The sequence below is a fragment of the Urtica dioica genome, chromosome 9 (genome assembly GCF_054948205.1).
Source record: "Urtica dioica subsp. dioica isolate 48M chromosome 9, U.dioica_male_clone48M_v1_H2, whole genome shotgun sequence".
In the NCBI taxonomy this organism is placed as follows: Eukaryota; Viridiplantae; Streptophyta; class Magnoliopsida; order Rosales; family Urticaceae; genus Urtica; species Urtica dioica.
Genome location: NC_142764.1, coordinates 22,626,158 through 22,645,387, shown reverse-complemented (window position 1 = coordinate 22,645,387; position 19,230 = coordinate 22,626,158). Strand labels below are relative to the sequence as shown.

At 37.0% G+C, this 19,230-nt stretch overlaps 2 protein-coding genes across 2 annotated transcripts; both read left to right on the top strand.

The window, feature by feature from the left end:
* The first annotated feature begins 3,448 nt into the window (after window positions 1-3,448).
* LOC149385875 (LRR receptor-like serine/threonine-protein kinase IOS1) lies at window positions 3,449-8,126 on the top strand. The gene is made up of 14 exons (XM_089626882.1): window positions 3,449-3,581; window positions 3,674-4,214; window positions 4,673-5,151; window positions 5,249-5,387; window positions 5,488-5,559; window positions 5,646-5,717; window positions 5,803-5,883; window positions 5,954-6,111; window positions 6,205-6,411; window positions 6,460-6,479; window positions 6,574-6,700; window positions 6,927-6,989; window positions 7,074-7,266; window positions 7,610-8,126. The coding sequence occupies exons 1-14, from the start codon at window positions 3,518-3,520 to the stop codon at window positions 8,025-8,027; spliced, it is 2,634 nt and encodes an 877-aa protein (XP_089483008.1). The 5' UTR covers window positions 3,449-3,517; the 3' UTR covers window positions 8,028-8,126.
* A 1,890-nt stretch (window positions 8,127-10,016) lies between these two features.
* Window positions 10,017-11,866, top strand: LOC149385874 (putative LRR receptor-like protein kinase At1g51890). Its single transcript, XM_089626435.1, has 4 exons — window positions 10,017-10,038; window positions 10,198-10,390; window positions 11,306-11,324; window positions 11,633-11,866. The coding sequence occupies exons 1-4, from the start codon at window positions 10,017-10,019 to the stop codon at window positions 11,864-11,866; spliced, it is 468 nt and encodes a 155-aa protein (XP_089482561.1).
* Window positions 11,867-19,230: the final 7,364 nt, after the last annotated feature.

Below are 19,230 nucleotides of genomic sequence, written 5' to 3'. Positions count from 1 at the left end.
GTCTAAAAAAAGACAACACCAAGGTTGGCTATGGTTCATCCGAATGGGTAGGCACGAAGGATGGATATCTATTCACACAGAAAAGGGCCTTACATACTCGTTTTTTCTCGACCAAGTCCCAACCCTTAAATTGTTTCAAGCATCACCACACACCATCATCTTGTCCCTGTGATCCCATGTAGTATAGGAAAGTATTGGCCCCTAATTTTTCTGTGCGCTCTAGCCCTTTCCAATGAATAGGATCTTTCCCTGTCATTCTCCAAACATTTTTTTTTAAATCTAGGCTCCCGGGTCAAATGCACTTGAATCGTATGCACGTTTAAATCATTATACCAAATCATTTCAAGAAATGCAAAGATAACCTCTCAATGAATCATCTAAGAAAAACTTATTCAAAGCATTAAGAAAGTTTCCACGACAAGTCGGATAAACTACAAAGTTATCGTTTTGAGGTAATTTTTCCATCCTTGAAATCGATCAAGCCACTTACAAAATGACAAGAAAGAAAGCTCAAATTTAAACCCAAAAACTAAAATGTAACTGATGTCTTACAAACCATTCAAGCCTTTGATATAAAACTAAATCTGAAACATCAAATAGGAGAGTGAAATGCTAACCATCCGAGATTTTGGGTACCATCCATTTAGGCTCGTCAGCATTAATTTGTCCTCGGCCTCTAGGCTCCTATATGTCCATCCACCCCGCTCTTTAAGGTTTTTCTCATGCAAGCCCGGACTATAACAAGAAGATCAACCTTGTGCGGGTCACCTCCGTCTACACTGGTCATGGCTTTTCCATGTCAAATCTAGGCATTGGTCCTAAGTCTTGTTCGTGAGCTTGAGCACATTTGAGAGATCCTAATTCAACAACACAGGCTTCTATGCCCCAATACTAGCACTGACATTGTCCCCACGTTCTATCCATGCTAGTCCGTGCCCCCACTAGGACAAAAGATAGTTTTAGACGCGACAATAATCGCGTCTGATACCCGAAAAATCGCATATATTTTGAATTTTTTTGGATTTGGACACGACACTGATTCCTTTCGTGTCTAAAGGCACAGTTTGTAGTAGTGTCCATCTATAATGCCTTACAACATATAATACTTTTGTCCTGACCTCGGTTAGATATGTCTGTTCTGGTCTAATAACTCACAAGGTCAGCCCTCATTAGCCATGGTTGACCCTCCTTCACACATCCTCCCTCCGAAGTCCATGATGTACAATTTTTCTTAGCAAGTCCTACCTAAGAAACAAAGTTAGGCTCTCTTGACAAACAAACTCATCACTCCAACTCCGCAATTTCTCTCTCTAACTCATAGATGTGAGACAATCTTACTTTCATCGTTCCCCTACCTCACATTAAGTCCAACTACTAGTGAATATTTGAGCGCATGGTAGTTCAAAATGTGAGAGTTGAAGCGTATCGATAGTGAATATTCTGCTTTGTTTAGGTGAGTATGCCCGATACACACTTTTAAAAAGAAAGATATGCCGATGATCGAAAAATCGACCTCTCGGTACTAAACATGTCCCCCGGATATGTTTCAATTCCGATAAGGGCATAATTGAATGTTACTGTTGACAACAACGACAATGACAACAGTTACAAATATGTTATTAATTTTTTTTATTAAAAATATATTGCAACTCGTATATCATAATTTGTATATTTGCATAATACATTCAAATATATAATGTTTTAAACATATAACTAAATAAAAAATATATTTAATTTATTGAAAATATATATTTAAGAACAAAATAATTTCGTACTTTTCTTCATACAAATGTAAAATAAACAGATTATAAGAAGTCAATGGAAATACCCAAACGATAAACAAGGCAACTAATGAATAAATTCAAAGTCAACTTGAAAACACGTCAGAAAAGGCATGATGTGCTCTTCCAAGTAGATCAATTGTCACACATCAACTATTATTAATCTGTTGGTATTGATTATTTTGGGACATTGACCAGAGGTGTGCATGTGGTTTTATCTCTATTTCCGTGATAAAGCAGATTGTGTTTGCTGCTGGGTACCATTATTTTAATATTTTGTTATTGCCACGCAAACTGTCCATCCCTAAGACTTTTGCCCAAGTTTACGGCTTTAAATTTTGAAAAATATATGATCCCTTTTCTAAGTTTTTAAACAACTAGCCGTTTTTATTTATTTATTCCTGCTATACCAATGGTAATTGAATGTTTTATAAAAGGAATCCTAATTTCCCAAGTTCTGTATTTATTTTTCTACCGATCCATGCGGTATTATCACTTCGATGTTTAGTGGAATTTTGCATGAAAAGTAAATCTCTAGTCAATCTTTATTAATATAGATTGTGAATATTTATTTTAATTCATATCAATAAATGTTGACGAATATAGATTTTCCATTGGATTTGTCTATGAATCATATAGGGAAATTCCACAAATTGGTATTATTCTTTTGTTTCAAGTATGTTGTGTGATGTAGATATGTTGATTTTCTATTTGTACTATATGCATGCAAATTATTTTATTTATTTATTTTTCTGGAATATTCCTCAGTTCACCATCCTCATTTTACAGTTTACCGATGTGATAATGGTTTATTTCATGATACCAGTTATCCTTTTCCTTTCTGGTACAATTTTTCAATGTTTGATATACTAGTAAAATCTGAGTTGCCGTGTGAAAGTGATAAGCTGTAACTTAGTCTTTAAACTATGCAATCCCATAATTTATAATATTTACTAGTTCTTCGTTAAAATACAACAGTAATTAATAACAAAAATGGAAATATATTATAGTATTTTGTTTTGTGGGTATACTTACACTAGTAGATCTGAACAAATTAATTGAGTAATTAAATCACAAAATTTTAAAATTTGTTAAATAATCATTTTTTTTAATTTTAAATAAATATTCATTATGGGGAAGTGACATTCTTTTTGGAAGTTTTTAGCATTCTATTTATATACTAAAAAAATTGTTCACCACACCAAAATAAATTAAATTAACTTGATTTAATTTATTTTGGGCAGGCCGAAGTATAAATTAAATTACTTAAAATAGTTAATTTAATTTAATTCAGTTTAGTAGGCTATTCTTTTAATAAAATAAAATTTTTGCTATTTTTTAAAAAAGATGATGAGTTATAGGATTACTGGCTTAATTGTCTCTTAATAAACTGTCGTGGTTGTTATTTAAAATTTACCAAAAAATTATTATATATATGAGAAACTTTAATTTTTGCTATACATCTGGCTCTATATTATAATACACAAATATTAATAATGGAGAGTTTTGAACATGCTAGTTGATCACTTCTTGGTAGTATAATTCACCGTATTTTGTCTTGCACGTGAAACTTAGATCAAACACGCAAACACATTGAGTTATATAGATATAATAATGTTTATAAGACTAGAACTCTTTTGTAAACTGTAAAAGATGTGTCTGGCTTGCTTAGACCTGATTTTGTAGCGCAATTAAGTTCCGGTCGAAAATTTTCAAGTGATTAGGAAAAATAAAACATGTTGAAGAAACTGCATTTGGCAACACTTTTTCTTCTTATTGCTCACTCTCAGGGTCAATTGGGTACAAAAATATCCCAGATCTCGAAAAGCCATGCATATATCAGGCTCATCTAATTAAGTACTGGTTTAAACATTCCTCTATTTATCTTTCAGGGTTCATTAGCTTGGACTGTGGGTTGCCTGAAAACTCAACCTACACAGAGGCAACGACGAATATAAGTTACATCTCCGATGCGACTTTCGTAGAAGGCGGCGAAAGCAAGACCGTATTGCCTGAGCACAAAATCAACATCCAACAGCAGGGAAAAATTCTCAGAAGCTTCCCTCAAGGAACCCGAAATTGTTACAATGTTAAGGCCGAAATGGGCACAAAGTACTTGATCCGGGCAACATTCTACCACGGAAACTATGATGGTAAAAACTCGACACCGGAATTCGATCTCCACTTGGGACCAAACTTCTGGGAGACCGTTAGATTCGAGGACGTTTCGATAGCCGTGGTGAAGGAGGTCATACATTTTCCAGTGCGGAACCGGTTCCAGGTCTGCCTCGTCAACACCGGATCTGGGACGCCTTTCATCAACGCTCTCGAGTTCCGTCCATTGTTAAACTCGACTTACACCGTTCATTATGCTGAGTCCCTTGTCCTTGTATTTCGCATGGATATTGGTTCAACCACCAACAGCACATACAGGTTATGTCTACTCAGCATTTTACATTCACATTTCCGAGTTTTTTTTTTTTCCTTTTTTTTTTATTCATAAGAAACTCAAATATGAAGTATATAATAACCACACACTAAATATCCCTCCAAAATTAATACTAATTTCTTCACTTCATGAATTATATTTATTAAACTCTCTTTATACGTCTCTCCAGTTACATATTAAATAATGACACATAATCGTGGGTTTAACTTTATATTTTCTCTTTGGAGCGATAGGTTAGTAATGACACCAAAATGGCACACATATATTTAATTTAGTCCTGATAAAATCGGTAGTAGTTTCCTGTATTATTAGTAGATTGGTAGTACTTGGATCCAAAGTTTTCCTGCCCACATCCGATAAATTTTTTGAAACAAATACATCAATTTATTATTATTCTTATCATAATATTTTATTTTTTGTACAAAAATATCTTTTGTTTTAGATATCCGTACGATGTTTTTGACCGGCTTTGGGTACCATACGTCAATCCGGAGTGGAAAGTATTGGATACTTCAGAAACCGTCGACGAACGAAGCCATATAGAGTATCAGCCCCCGAATATCGTGATGAAAAATGTCGGGACGCCTGTCAATGCAAGCCGGCCTTTCGCTCTAGATTTTACGAGCCCTGATACTAAGTCGGGATACTTTCTGTACATGCACTTCGCCGAGATCCAGAAGCTCGACGCAAACGAGTCACGAGCGTTCAACATAGTTCTCAACGGACGTCTATTTTTCGGACCTGTAAGCCCTGCATATTTGAGGTCGAACACAGTCTCCACTAACTTAGCCATCACCGGAAAAATGAACTACACCGTTACGCTCGAGAAGCTGGAGAACTCGACTCTGCCTCCGATAGTGAACGCGGTCGAGGTTTATGTGCTCTTGGATCTTCCAAATTCAGAAACGGAACAAATTGATGGTAAAATATAATTAGCATGAGAATCACTAATCAATAAGCTTCTTGTTACTAAATCGGATAGATGATGTGGGCTTCTTAATACTTTTCCTGAAATTAGTTGAAGCAGTGATGAAGATAAAGTCAATTTACGGATTGACCAGAAACTGGGGTGGCGATCCATGTTTACCACTTAATTACACGTGGCTAGGTTTGAATTGCAGTACTCATGGCCTCAATGCTCCAAGAATCACATCCCTGTGAGTTTAATTTTTTTTATTAATTTATAAAGAAAACATAGGTACGCATTTTCATCTATCTGTTCTATGTTTATTGAAACTAAAATCAAATATGTAACAGGGATTTGTCTTCTAGTGGATTGAGCGGTGAAATACCTACTCATATAGCTAATCTCAGTATGTTAGAGTCCTTGTAAGTATTTATACATTAAACTCATGTCATGTTCACTTAAAGCTGCTCAAATTATGATCTCAACTTGTTTAAATAATCTATTTCAGGGATTTGTCAAACAACAATTTAACAGGATCAGTGCCTAAATTCCTTACAAACTTGACAAATCTGAAAGTCCTGTAAGACGTGTATATACTGATGTAAAAATTGCGTTGCACATGTATTGGTTGCAAATCATTTGATAAATTTACATATACTTTTCAGAAATTTGGCTCAGAACAAGCTCACAGGTGTACTTCCACCTGAACTCATTGAAAAATCCAAGTCTGGCTTCTTATTATTAAGGTATAACTTTTTAGGTTTAACTCTCATTTTTTTACGCTTATTTAACTATATTCCACTCTTTACGGCGCAGTCTTGTGGAAAATCCAGATTTATGTCTCTCGCTTCCATGCAATAATAATAAGAAGAAAAAGGTTATAGTTCCGATAATCGCATCAATTGGTGGTTTTTTTTCTGTGTTGGCAATAGCAGTGGGTATTTTTGTAGGTCTGAAGAGAAAAAAGAAGCAAGGTAATATACACATATATTTATAATGTAACCCAAAAAGTAAATTAAAAATATATTTTTAACTGTGACTGAACAAATAGATTCTATATTTACTAGTTGTTCTAGGAAAAACAGGTTCAAACCGTGGAATGCAATCATTTGAACCAACAAAACGGCAGTTTGTCTACTCTGAGATCGTAAAAATTACTAAAAACTTCGACCGAGTTTTAGGCAAAGGTGGATTTGGGACAGTGTACCATGGCCTTTTAGACGATGGTACTGAGGTGGCGGTGAAACAGATTCGAAACGAGCCAGCTAAGGGAAGTCAAGTACAATCTGAAAGCGGAAATAGAAGAAAAAAGGACGTGGCAGATCAGCAATTTCAAGCAGAGGCGCGTTATTAGGATTATTCACTCGCAGTTTCTGAGGGTTTCTTTACTCATCTTATCAAACTGAGAAATCAATCATATGACTCTTTACTTACAGGTTAAGCTTCTTCTGACGGTTTATCATGGAAACTTGACAAGCCTTGTTGGTTATTGCAATCAAGGAACTGAAAGAGTGCTCATCTACGAGTACATGGCCAATGGAGACTTGGAGTCATATCTTTCAGGTTTTTGGTTTTTTATTCACGTACTTTTCTTGTTCACTACATTAAATATATTGTTAATTCGCTGACGTGGACAGGAACTTTAAACACATAATTGCAAAGGATACAATTCAATACATTAAATATATTGTTAATTCGCTGACGTGGACACATACTTTACAGCCTGGCTTTCAAACTTTGACTTTAGCTTTGACAGATTGATCTCACTAATGTTTTGTTACATTTTCAGGTAAGCAGGGCAAGGTCTTGACCTGGGAAACAAGGATTCGGATAGCCATTGATGCGGCACAAGGTTACCCATAGATTTTTAGCTTCATATTATAATTTTATCTTATGAATTTTTCAAATTCTTAAATTATATTTTAATAAAATGTAGGGTTGGAGTATCTGCATAGTGGGTGCAAGCCACCTATAATCCACAGAGATATTAAGCCTGCTAACATTTTGATAACGGAGAATTATCGAGCAAAACTCGCTGATTTTGGGTTGTCCAAGTTCTTTGTAACCAATGACGTCACTCACGTATTCACAATGAATCTTGCAGGAACCTTTGGATATATGGACCCTGAGTGAGATTCGATTATTTTCTTATTTTTTGGCTTTTTAGACTAGCTCCCACTGAGCATTTCTGGTAGTTGCACTATGGTATATACTTAATAGCATATACTAACAAAAATTAATATGCAGTAAAAATGAGGTTAAAATTGCATTAACTAATTTTTGTAAAAATTATACACTTTTTGTAGTTGTTTTTTCCTCTTTATACGCTAAATGTTTATAAATTAGCTCCTTGAACTATTTTTTTGCATATTAGTCCCCCCTGATATTTACATTTCTTACTCCATCCAATCTTAGTTTTTTTTTTTTTTTTTTTTTTTTTTTTTTTTTTTTTTTTATGTGTGTGTGGAATAGGCTGGCAAACAACGGCATGGTAAATGAGAAGAGCGACGTTTATAGCTTCGGGGTGGTTCTCCTACAGATAATCACAAGCCGTCCTACCATAAGTACGAACGATAAAGGCGAGCGAAGGCACATAAAGGACTGGGTGTGTTCAATGCTTGACAATGGAAACATAAAAAACATTGTGGACGAGCGTCTAAGAGGAGATTTTGAGATCAACTCCGTGTGGAAAGCTGTTGAGATTGCAGTAGCTTGTGTATCGGCTATGGGTACTAATAGGCCAAACATGACTAATGTGGCAATCGAGCTACGAGAGAGTTTGGCCCTGGAACTGGATCGGAAGAGGAATCGCGATTCAACAGATTCAAGCCGAGATGATCAGATGTCTTCTCTCAGCTTGACCCCGGAATTCCTTCCTCTTGCAAGATAAAAAGTTATTATTTTTGTAATTTATCAACGTATGGTAAACTTTGGAATACCAATTTATTAACGATTTTTAATTATATATAAAAAAAAGTAATTTTATTTTTCTCTTATTATTATTATTATTATTATTTCTTGGACGAAACATGCTTGAAAATAACTCATAGTGTTGCAAAGATGATCAAATAAGATTGCCATGTACGTATAATTAAAAGAATGACTTATCAAACAATTAAACTATTACCAGCAGTTTGTGAAAATGTATGGCTAAAAGGCGTTGCCAGTAAGGAAATTAATTTGATGTATATCAGATACTCTCTATCCGCTTCTATAATTTGAAATTTTATATAAACTGCATCAAATCGTAACTATTTAGCTAAAAGAAATTTAAAATTACGGCTATTTTGGAAAAAAAAAAATTAAATATCTACTATTTATTATTATTTAGTTTCAAAGAGATATTTTGAATAATATTTTTTCGATAAATAGCTCTTCAAAAATATGTATTGAAAAAAAGTCAAATGCTTATATTACAAAAATAGCGAAAAGAAAATTAAAAAACTTTCTATAAAAAGAAGATAAAAAGTAAACCACAAACAATCACAAATACAATAAAATAACTTGTGGATTACCCGTCTATACAGGATCAGTCATTATCATATTACTACACGAATCACGAGCAGAAACGCCGGTTTTCACGAGTTGTAGTTGCAATTTTAAAGATCTTGTCCGATTGAGATCCACGGCCGAATAAAATTATATCGTAGACCTGAAGAAAATAAAGAAAGAAAAAAGTACATTTTCATATGTTGAAAGTCCTCCATTGAGAAGCGGCGACACTAAAGATTGAAAACTCAAGTCTTGATTTTTTGGAGAGAGCGTAGCGCGGCTATAGTTTGAGAGATGTTTTGAATAATTGTTTCATATTTATAAAATAATTATTTAAATTTAATTGATTAGTAAAATAGTTCATCTTTTGAATTTTTAATGACATCATATTACATTACGATGTATCTTTTTATTATTTTAAGTTTATGAGTAATTACAACATAAAGTTGACTTCCATAGCACCACCAATATGTGGATATAACCATTAACGCGTCACCATATTGACCCGATCCAAGGCATAAACTATTTGGAAAATACTTTGCCAAGCTTCGAAAGCTACATATATAATATTCGTTGGTACTTCGTACGTTGCATGTATCGCTAAAGTCAATGGTATTGAAATTACAAAATTTCAAGTCGCATATATTTTATCGACACTTGCGAATCTCTAGTTTCTCGGTAGTTTCCTTTAATCTGAGATGGTAGTTTATTGTTTGCTACATAGTCATCATTTGATTAATTATAGTTAATTAGTTAATTACAAAAATATAGTTTAACATTGTTGTTTGGTTTAGTTTTTTAAATTCGTTTTTTGTTTTTAAATTATGTTTTCTGATTTTAATTTTGAAATTTAAAAAACAGATTTAGAATTAAGTTTCAGAATATCTCAAATGTTGTTTGGTTATGTTTTTCATTCAATTATTTTAAAATTAATATAAGAGATATAAAATAGAAAGCACATTTTCATTGTTCTAAACATATTTCAAAGAAAAAGAAACATAATTCTAAATTTGTTTTCTAAGTACTATAAGGAAACATGTTTTCTAAAACTGTTTTTTTATAATTTAAAATCATAAAACAGAAAACAGGTTCGGAAAACGTAACCAAACGGGCATCTCTATTAATTAATATACATTATTTATCAGTTACTAGTCGAGGCATGTACTCGTGATTAATATTGACTAAAGGCAAACACAAAATTGTTATAAAATTTTCAATTATTATTCGACTGAGATGTTTGGCCACAAGTGAGTCTATTTTTTTCCACAAGAATTTTTGCATCACCAAGTTCCTAATGTTAAAAAAAAAAAAAAATTGTTGCTAAATATGTATTAAATAATAATTTATAGCTGAAAATATCATTGTTTCTTAAACTATGGTGTGATGTATGACTAATAATGATAGATACGGTATGTTATAAAAAAAATTAAAAAGTCTTCATAGATATGGCCAAAACAATTAGATGGTTTTTTACGGTTTTGAATCAGTCATATAATATTAAAAAAAATATAAATAAATAAATCAGTCTGGAAAATATTTAATTAACAAAAAATATCAATAAAATGTAGGGTTGGAGTATCTGCATAGTGGGTGCAAGCCACCAATAATCCACAGAGATATCAAGCCTGCTAACATTTTGATAGCGGAGAATTATCGAGCAAAACTCGCTGATTTTGGGTTGTCCAAGTTCTTCGTAACCAACGACGTCACTCACGTTTTCACAATGAATCTTGCTGGAACCTTTGGATATATGGACCCCGAGTGAGATTCAAATTCTTTATGCCTTTTTTAGTGTTTGGACAGTAGAGGCGGAGCCACTATTCACCCACTGAGTCCAAAGCCGCACCTCAATTTTTTTTAGGGTAATTTTGATAAATAGTCGATTTAAAGTTAAAGATTTTCAAAATAGCCAAGATTTCTGTAAGATTAGAAAAATAGCCAAAAAATGTAGTAATCAAGTTTCAAAAACAAAATTAATTAATTTTAGGATTAATATTTTTTAAACTGATAAATTGCTTATAATAATTGTCAAAAAATTTAATCTTTGTGTCAAAAAATATTTGTCAACGTAACTTTAATTATTTGCTGAAAATTTAAAACCTCGGCTATTTTACTAATCAATTAGTTTAAAATGACTATTTTGTACAATTTTTCCATTTATTTTATACCCTTTTAGCCAATTTGTAACTTTTTCTATTTTTTACCCTAAACGTTTATCAAATTAATCACCCGAAATTTTTGTTGCATATATTAGCTCGCCTAGTTTGTACTTATGAGCATATAAGCATTAAAAATAAAAATGAGATTACTTATGAGCAATGACGGATCTAGAAAAGCTTATCAAGGGGGTCAAATTTGACAAAACAAAATTAGGGGGCTAATTTGAAAAAAAAAATCTCAAGTGGGGCTAATTGGTAAATTTTTAGGGTAATTTTTTTAAAATATTTTTAAAAATGAGCTAAAAATATAAAAATAAAAAATAAAAAAAATCGAGGGGGGTCACGTGACCCCCCCTGGACCCCATGTAGATCCGTCACTGCTTACGAGCATATACGAACAAAAATAAAAATATTTTTAATATTATCAATATAAGCATTAAAAATTATGTCAAAATTGCATTTACTATCTTTGTTTAGGCAATCTTATTTTTTTTTATTTTTTTTTTTTGTGGAATAGGCTGGCAAACAACAGCATGGTAAATGCGAAGAGCGACGTTTATAGCCAGTGGCGGATTCAAACTCGGAAGGAGTGGGGGGTCAAAACTAAATTTAGGCTGAAAAAAAATAAAAAATTTAAGCCCGAATTTTTTTTTTTGGGGGGCTCTTGAGGCCACCACCTGGGTCCGCCCCTGTTTATAGCTTCAGGGTGGTTCTCCTACAGATAATCACAAGCCATCCCACCATAACTACGAACAATAAAGGGGAGCGGAGGCACATAAGGGACTGAGTGTGTTCAATGCTAGATAATGGAAACATAAAAAAACATTGTCGATGAGCGTCTAAGGGGATCGGAGATTTTGAGATCGACTCGGTGTGGAAAGCTGTTGAGATTGCGGTAGCCTGTGTATCAGCTACAGGGACTAATAGGCCCACCATGACTAATGTGGCAATTGAGCTAAGAGAGTGTTTGGCGCTGGAACTAGATCGGAAGGGGAGTCGTGGTTCCACGGAGTCAAGCCGTGATAATCAAATATCTTCTCTAAGTTTGACCCCCGAGTTTCGTCCTCTTGCAAGATAGACCAGAGTTTTGGTTTATATATATATATATATATATATATATATATATATATATATATATATATATATATATATATATAACGGTAAACTTTGGACTACCATTTTTTAAAGATTTTAAATTTGATAATCATGAGTTTTTTTTTACTCTAATTGAAAGAACGTTAACATGCATGAAATAATTCACAGTGTTGCAACTTGCAAAAATCAGTTAAAGGCACGATATCGTTGAAAGGAAGGTTCAACTTACCGCTTCCCGATTCTGTACCGTAACTTCAATTTAATAGTTTATCTCCTACTTTCCGTGGTATACCGCGGTAAATGTCGAATGTTTATTTGCGATTTATTATATAAATAAAATATAAGGTATCTGTGAAATTTGTGAATTTATTTTGCGGTATTTGTAAAATTTTTGGAAAATGAAAACATTTGCGGAATATAGTCAAAACTCTGACGTGGACATGTGGAATGCAGAATATCCGTAACATTTGAAACCCTGGTTTGAAAGTATATTATGATATATCTGGCATGTATTTAATATTACCAACTATAGGAAATTAATCTTGTCATTAGTTTTATCAAATAAAAATTTATTATAGTGTGTAAGATTGCCACGAACGTAAAAGAGTTTAATATTTAGCAAATAATATTACCAACTTAGTAGTTTGCCACGAACTAATAAGAGTGAAACGATTGGCTTTTATAGTAGTCAACACTTCTGGAAGTCGATCTATGATTTCCTTAACCATACACGCGGGAAGAGTCAATGTAGAAAGTCTTCCACGAATATCATTCTGACGAAAGAGGAAATTTGCTAGAAATACGGTTTTGCGCACAGTAGTCAAGATGTCTCAATATATACTGGAGCATGTTAACCGACATCTTACCAATCTAACTTGCAATAAAAAAAATAAGTCAATAACATACGTAACAACAATATATGTATGGTTAAAAAAAAGCAGGGTTTGGGAAGTAAGGAAATTATTTCTGAAATTACGTAATCTGTGCGTATGTCACAGAATATGTTGCGACGGATTCTGTGACAAACACTAAAATTCGAGTGATCAAACTGAGAGATGCTGAAAGTGCGAAAATTTAAAGAACACAGAGATTGGTAACCCAGTTCGGCAATTCGTGCCTACGTCTGGAGGGTCTTTGCCCGGTGGAAAACAATCTACTATGATAAGTACAATAAGGTTTTACACTCAACGACTCCCTCGCTAGCTACTCAACCTACGTCTATCCTCTTCAACAGCAACTTAGGCTCCCCCTAAGCACGAGATCCCCTCGATTCCCACAGAATATCTCTCCCGAAACTTCTAAACGTGTTTCCCAACAAAAACAATTGTAAAACCTAACCTCTAGCTTCTAATACAATCACCCGTATATAGGCAACAAAGCAGAGGTAAAAGACACCTTAAAAGCTTGAAACACAGGTCGTTCTAAGCTCAACTAAAACACCCAAAATAAATCTCTCAAAAAGTGTTTCCCAAAAGCGTCAAAAAGGTGTATGAAATGAGGATGCCACAAATAGTCTTCGAAGCGAATTGGGGCGTGTGAATTCAGTTGCTGGCATCAGGGATATCATATCTTCTGACCCCTGGAAAATCTCGCGGATATTCGATGACTCCGATAATGTCGCAGAATACGTCGCTACAAAATTTGCAACAAATCAAATATTCTCTGCCGCGTGAAGACTCCACATCAGCAACAGATATCCTCGTTTTATGAGCACTTTTGACAATTAAACATCGCCAATAATTGAAAAGTAATTGCATTAACAATCTCCCCCTTTGGCGGTGTTTATGCAAAATCAATGCAAGGTTCGAGTGTAACTCGCGAGCGCGCTAAGTTGAGATAAACGCAATCAACATAATCTCAACATATCAATGAACCTCGATACTATACTCCCCATTTTTTCCTGAAGACATGCTTGAATAAACGGAAGACAAGCAAAGCCAAAGTCTACGACAATAGGAAAGAGTACAAAGCAAGCCAATAAACAAATTAAGACAGCTCATCACCTCCAAAACAGAGCAGCAACCATGTCTCAGAACTCAACAGAACCGACGGAAGACTCGTCTGCAGAGTCAACAGCGACTGAGGTCGATGCGGAGGCGGTTCCAGCATGTGTAGGCGCAGCGGAAGTGGATGGTGGGGCTGGTGCCGATATTCCCCCATTATTTTCGTTTTTTTTTAAGGGAAATAGCTCACAAAGGTGATGACTCAAGATTCGATAACACATAGACCCAAGGCGGATCTAAGTGCTTCGAACTGAGAAGCATCGAGAGCCTTCGTGAGGATGTCGGTTAGCTGTCGATAGGTGAAGACGTGCTCAAGGGTAAGCGTCTTCTTTTCCACAAGTTATCGAATGAAGTGATGTCGTATGTCGATATGCTTGGTTCGAGAATGTTGCACAGGGTTCTTCGATATGTTTATGGCACTCGTATTGTCGCAGTAGAGAGTGAGCATATCTTGTGAGATCCCGTATTCCTCCAACATCTGTTTCATCCATAGGAGTTGTGTGCAACTGCTTCCAGCCGCAATGTACTTGGCTTCGGCGGTGGATAAAGAGATGTAATTCTGCTTCTTGCTAAACCATGACACCAAGTTGTTGCCAAGGAAGAAGCATCCGCCTGAGGTACTCTTATGGTCTTCCGCGCTCTCTGCCCAGTCAGCATCACAAAAGCCAACGAGTGTTGCATTAGTATCAAATGCGTACCAAAGACCGTATTCACAAGTACCGGCAACATACCTGATAATCCGCTTCACGTTCAAGAGATGACTTTCTTTTGGTGAAGCTTGATAGCGAGTGCAAACTCCAACGGCATAGGAAATGTCAGGTCGACTGGTTTTCCAGCCTCATCTCGAGTCGTCTTGACGTGTCTGGATGCCGGAGTGCGCTTGTGTGTGGCATTCTCGAGGCCAAATTTCTTCACAAGGTTGCGTGCATACTTGCTCTGTGAAATAAATAGCCATTCCTTCAGTTGTTTGACCTGTAAGCCCAGGAAACAGTGCAGTTCCCCAACCATACTCATTTCGAACTCTGTCTGCATTTGTCGTACAAACAGTTCTAGCATATTATGTGACACAGAACCAAAAATGATATCGTCGACGTAAATCTGGGCGATCAGGAGATCAGAACCTTCATTCTTCATAAACAGGGTCTTGTCGATGCCTCCACGCCTGTACCCGTTAGAGGTGAGAAACTCGGTGAGACGATCATACCATGCTCGAGGGACTTGTTTCAACCCATATAACGTCTTCTTAAGTTTGTACACATGATTTGGATGGTGTGGATCTTCGAATCCTTTCGGCTGCTCCAAGAACACCTCCTCGTTCAAGTACCCATTGAGGAAGACACTATTGACATCCATCTGGTACAACTTGAATATCCAAATACATGAAATAGCAAGTAAAAGGCAGATAGCCTCAAGGCGTGCCACGAGAGCAAAAGTCTCGTCGAAGTCAACTCATTCGATCTGCGTATAGCCTTGTGCGACAAGACGTGCCTTGTTTATGATAATATTTCTTTGCTCATCGGTCTTGTTTTTGAAGATCCACTTGGTGCCAGTAACATTAACACCATTGGGACGAGGAACAAAGATCCCACACCTTGCTTCTTTCGAATTGTTTGAGCTCGTCTTGCATAGCAGCAATCCAATAATCATCTCTCAATGCTTCTCGATGCCCTTTCGGTTCAATCTGTGAGGTAAAGCAGATAAACCCAATCATCTCTCTGTAGTTGACTCTTGGAACTCGTCTGGTTTGCATTCCGTCGTCAATGTTTCCGATGATGTCTGTGGAGGGATGATTCTTCTTGATCCTGCTCGAAGGCTCTGTTGCAGAGATGTCTGTGTCATCTCGGTTCTGATCAATGTTGCAGTTTCTGTCTTGAACATTTTATGTGACATTTTCTGTCTCTGTTGGAGTATCTGCAGCTTCTGGTTCATCATCACCTGAGGTAGTGGGCCGAGTCTGGGGAGTAATATCATCATTGATCACCACGTTGATTGACTCCAGCGTGTGCGTTTGTTATACACGCGGAAAGCACGACTAGTGGTTGAATAGCCAAGAAAAAACTCATTCATCACTCTTAGCATCTAGCTTGCTCCGTTGCTCCCTGTCATTCAACACATAACACGGACTTCCAAAAACACGGAAGTATTTTATATTCGGCTTCCTTCCTTTCCATATCTCGTAGCATGTGGTAGAGGTGTCGGGACGGAGAGAAACACAGTTCAGGATGTAGCAGGTGGTGTTGAATGCCTCGGCCCAAAATTTGAGAGGTATATTGGCAGCGTGTAGCATGACTCTTGCCATCTCTTGTAGCGACCGGTTCTTGCGCTCTACAATACTGTTATGTTGGGGAGTGATTGGTACCGAAAACTCGTGGGAGATGCCATGGTCTTCACAGAATTCAGCAAATGCTTTGTTCTCGAACTCACGACCATGATCGCTGCGGATTCGTATCACCTTGCCTATGTCACAAGCTTTCTCCTTTTGAAGGCGGAAGCATAGAGCCTTGAAGACTTGGAACGTCTCTAATTTATCTCATAAAAATTCCACCCAACAGAAACGTTAGAAATCATCTACACACATAAATATATTTTTTACCTCCCAGGCTTTCAACCTGCATATGACCCATGAGGTCCATATGGAGCAGTTCCAGAACACGTGTCGTAGAAAGATGTTGTGACATGTTGTGTGACATCTTGGTCTGTTTGCCTATCTGACAATCTCCACAGATCTTTCCACCCTGGTACTTCAATGCAGGAATACCACGAACAGCTTCATTCGAAACAACGTCATTCAAGTTGCGGTAGTTGAGATGTCCAAGACGATTGTGCCATATGTCCGTCTCCTCGAGTTTGGTCTTCAAACAGGTTTCTGGTAGCACATCTAGAGGCACTCATAAGTAGCAATTGTAGGGGGAGCGTTTACCTATCATAACATGATTGTTGGAAGCATTGGTCACATCGTACGTAGTCTTGTTGAAGTGGACATAGAGCTCGTCATCACACAATTGGCTGACGCTGATAAGATTGGCTTTAAGGTCTTGCACGTAGAGGACTTTGTCAAGAGGGGGCAGACCATCAACATTCAGTGTGCCTACACCGATGATTTTCCCTTTGACCCCGTCACCAAAGGTAACATGGCGACTAGGACAAGTCTTGATATTCTTCAAAAGATCATTTTGACCGGTCATATGGCGGGAGCAGCCACTATCAAAATACCAATCTTCGGTCGTCATTGCTCTGAGTGAAGTGTAAGTGACATTGCATCGGATGTCTGGTTCACGAACTCTCCAAATCTTCTTGGGAGAGACAACGATCTTTTTCTGGCTCTGGAACTGCTTCTTCAGATCTTTCTGGAGTCGGTAGCACCAAGGTCTGATGTGGCCAGGCTTTAGGCAGTAATAACAAGCCCAACGTCACCGATTGCATCTTGTCTCAGGAGGTGTTGCAGCATATTTTGTGACATCAACCTCCTCTGGGTTTTTGTTGCCTTTTACAAACGTGGTTAGGGAGCCAGGTATTGTCGGGCATCATAACCAATGCCGTGATGATTTCCTGCATCGTTCCCCAAGCAAAGAATGTCATCAAGATTGGATGTTCCTGAATTGAGCATGCAAATATTTCTTTTAAGAGCATTAAACTCAGAAAGTAGCTTATCTTGCTATGTCTTCTCGGACTGAAGTGATCGTTGAAGAGAAGCAACGGTTGAGGCAAGCACTTCATTTTCCTTAGAGATGTCATTAACCTTTGTGCGAAGGTTTTCATTCAGGCATACGACTTCGGTCTACTGACTAAACAGTTCACGATAGGCTTGTGAGACGGATTCCATTGAGATTTCAACATCACTCTCATTGGAGGAAACGTTGTCACATAATTTGTCAGAGACATTTTCTGTGACATCCTGATGAGACTGAGGATCGGTCACTTCCTGAGTGGTGAATGCAAGGAGGTTGGTCGGACTATCTTCATCCTCTGACTCTTCATCACTCCAAGTAGTATTGTAGCTCTTGTTGTTCTTCTTGAGTGTATTCGCACAATCTGAATGTATGTGACCGATCCATTCACATTCTTTGCACTGTATCCCCTTGGATTTGCCTCTCTGGTCAAGTGATGTCTCAGCAGCCTTTGGTTTTCTCTGAGGGTTGGGAGCCCGGTTGTTGTTGTGGAATTTGTCTGGGGCAGATTCTGTGGTATTCCCGCTTGAATTGTGGTTGAGCGTCTTCATGTACTTCCCAAATTTCCCAAAGTTCTTTGCCAACATGGCAATGCTCTTGGCCATATCATCATCGTCGAAGGGTACAAGGTCTTCATGGACATGCGTTTTCAATGCGATTCCCTTCGTTTTGGGCTCCCGATCAATCGTCATCTCAAAGGTTCGGAGAGAACCCATGAGTTCTTCAAGTTTCATGCTCCTTATGTCTTTGGCCTCCTCAATAGCAGTGACTTTGTACATGAATCGTTTGGGCACCGATCGCAAAACTTTCATGACAATCTCCTCGGGAATTTTCTCGCCAAGGGCAAACAATTCATTAGCCAGATCATATAGACGAGAATTGAACTCATTCATAGTTTCACTTGCTTCCATTATGAGATTTTCAAACTTGGTGGTCAATAGTTGAAGTCTCGACATACATACCGTATCGGTTCCTTCATGGTGGACTTGAAGGATTGTCCATGCGTCTGTGGCAACCTCGCAGGTGTGGATGAGTTTGAAGATGTTGGCATCCACAGCGGAGAAGATGGCGTTGACTGCTTTCGAGTTGGTGTTAGCAAGCCTCTTTTCATTGAGGGACCAACGTTCTTCAGGCTTGAGAGTCGAGCTTCCATCGGCTTCCTTAGTGGTCGGGCCCCTGAGAATCACTTTCCAAGCCTTTTCATCCAAGGACTTCAAAAACGCCTTCATACTCGCCTTCCAATAGGAGTAGTTGCTGCTGTCAAGTAAAGGAGGTCGGCTAATCGACGCACCTTCCTTCATGAAATCCATCTCGAATACCAGATCAGTAAACACCACGGATCACACTCAAGGAGAGGAGTGAACCGCTCTGATACCAATTGAAATTACGTAATCTGTGCGTATGTCACAAAATATGTTGTGACGGATTCTGTGACAAACACTAAAATTCGAGTGATCAAACTGAGAGATGCTGAAAGTGAGAAAATATAAAGAATACAGAGATTGGTAACCTAGTTCGGCAATTCGTGCCTACGTCTGAAGGGCCTTTGCCCGGTGGAAAGCAATCTACTATGATAACGTGGTACAATAAGGTTTTACACTCAACGACTCTCTCGCTAGCTACCCAACCTATGTCTATCATCTTCAACAGCAATTTAGGCTCTCCCTAAGCACGAG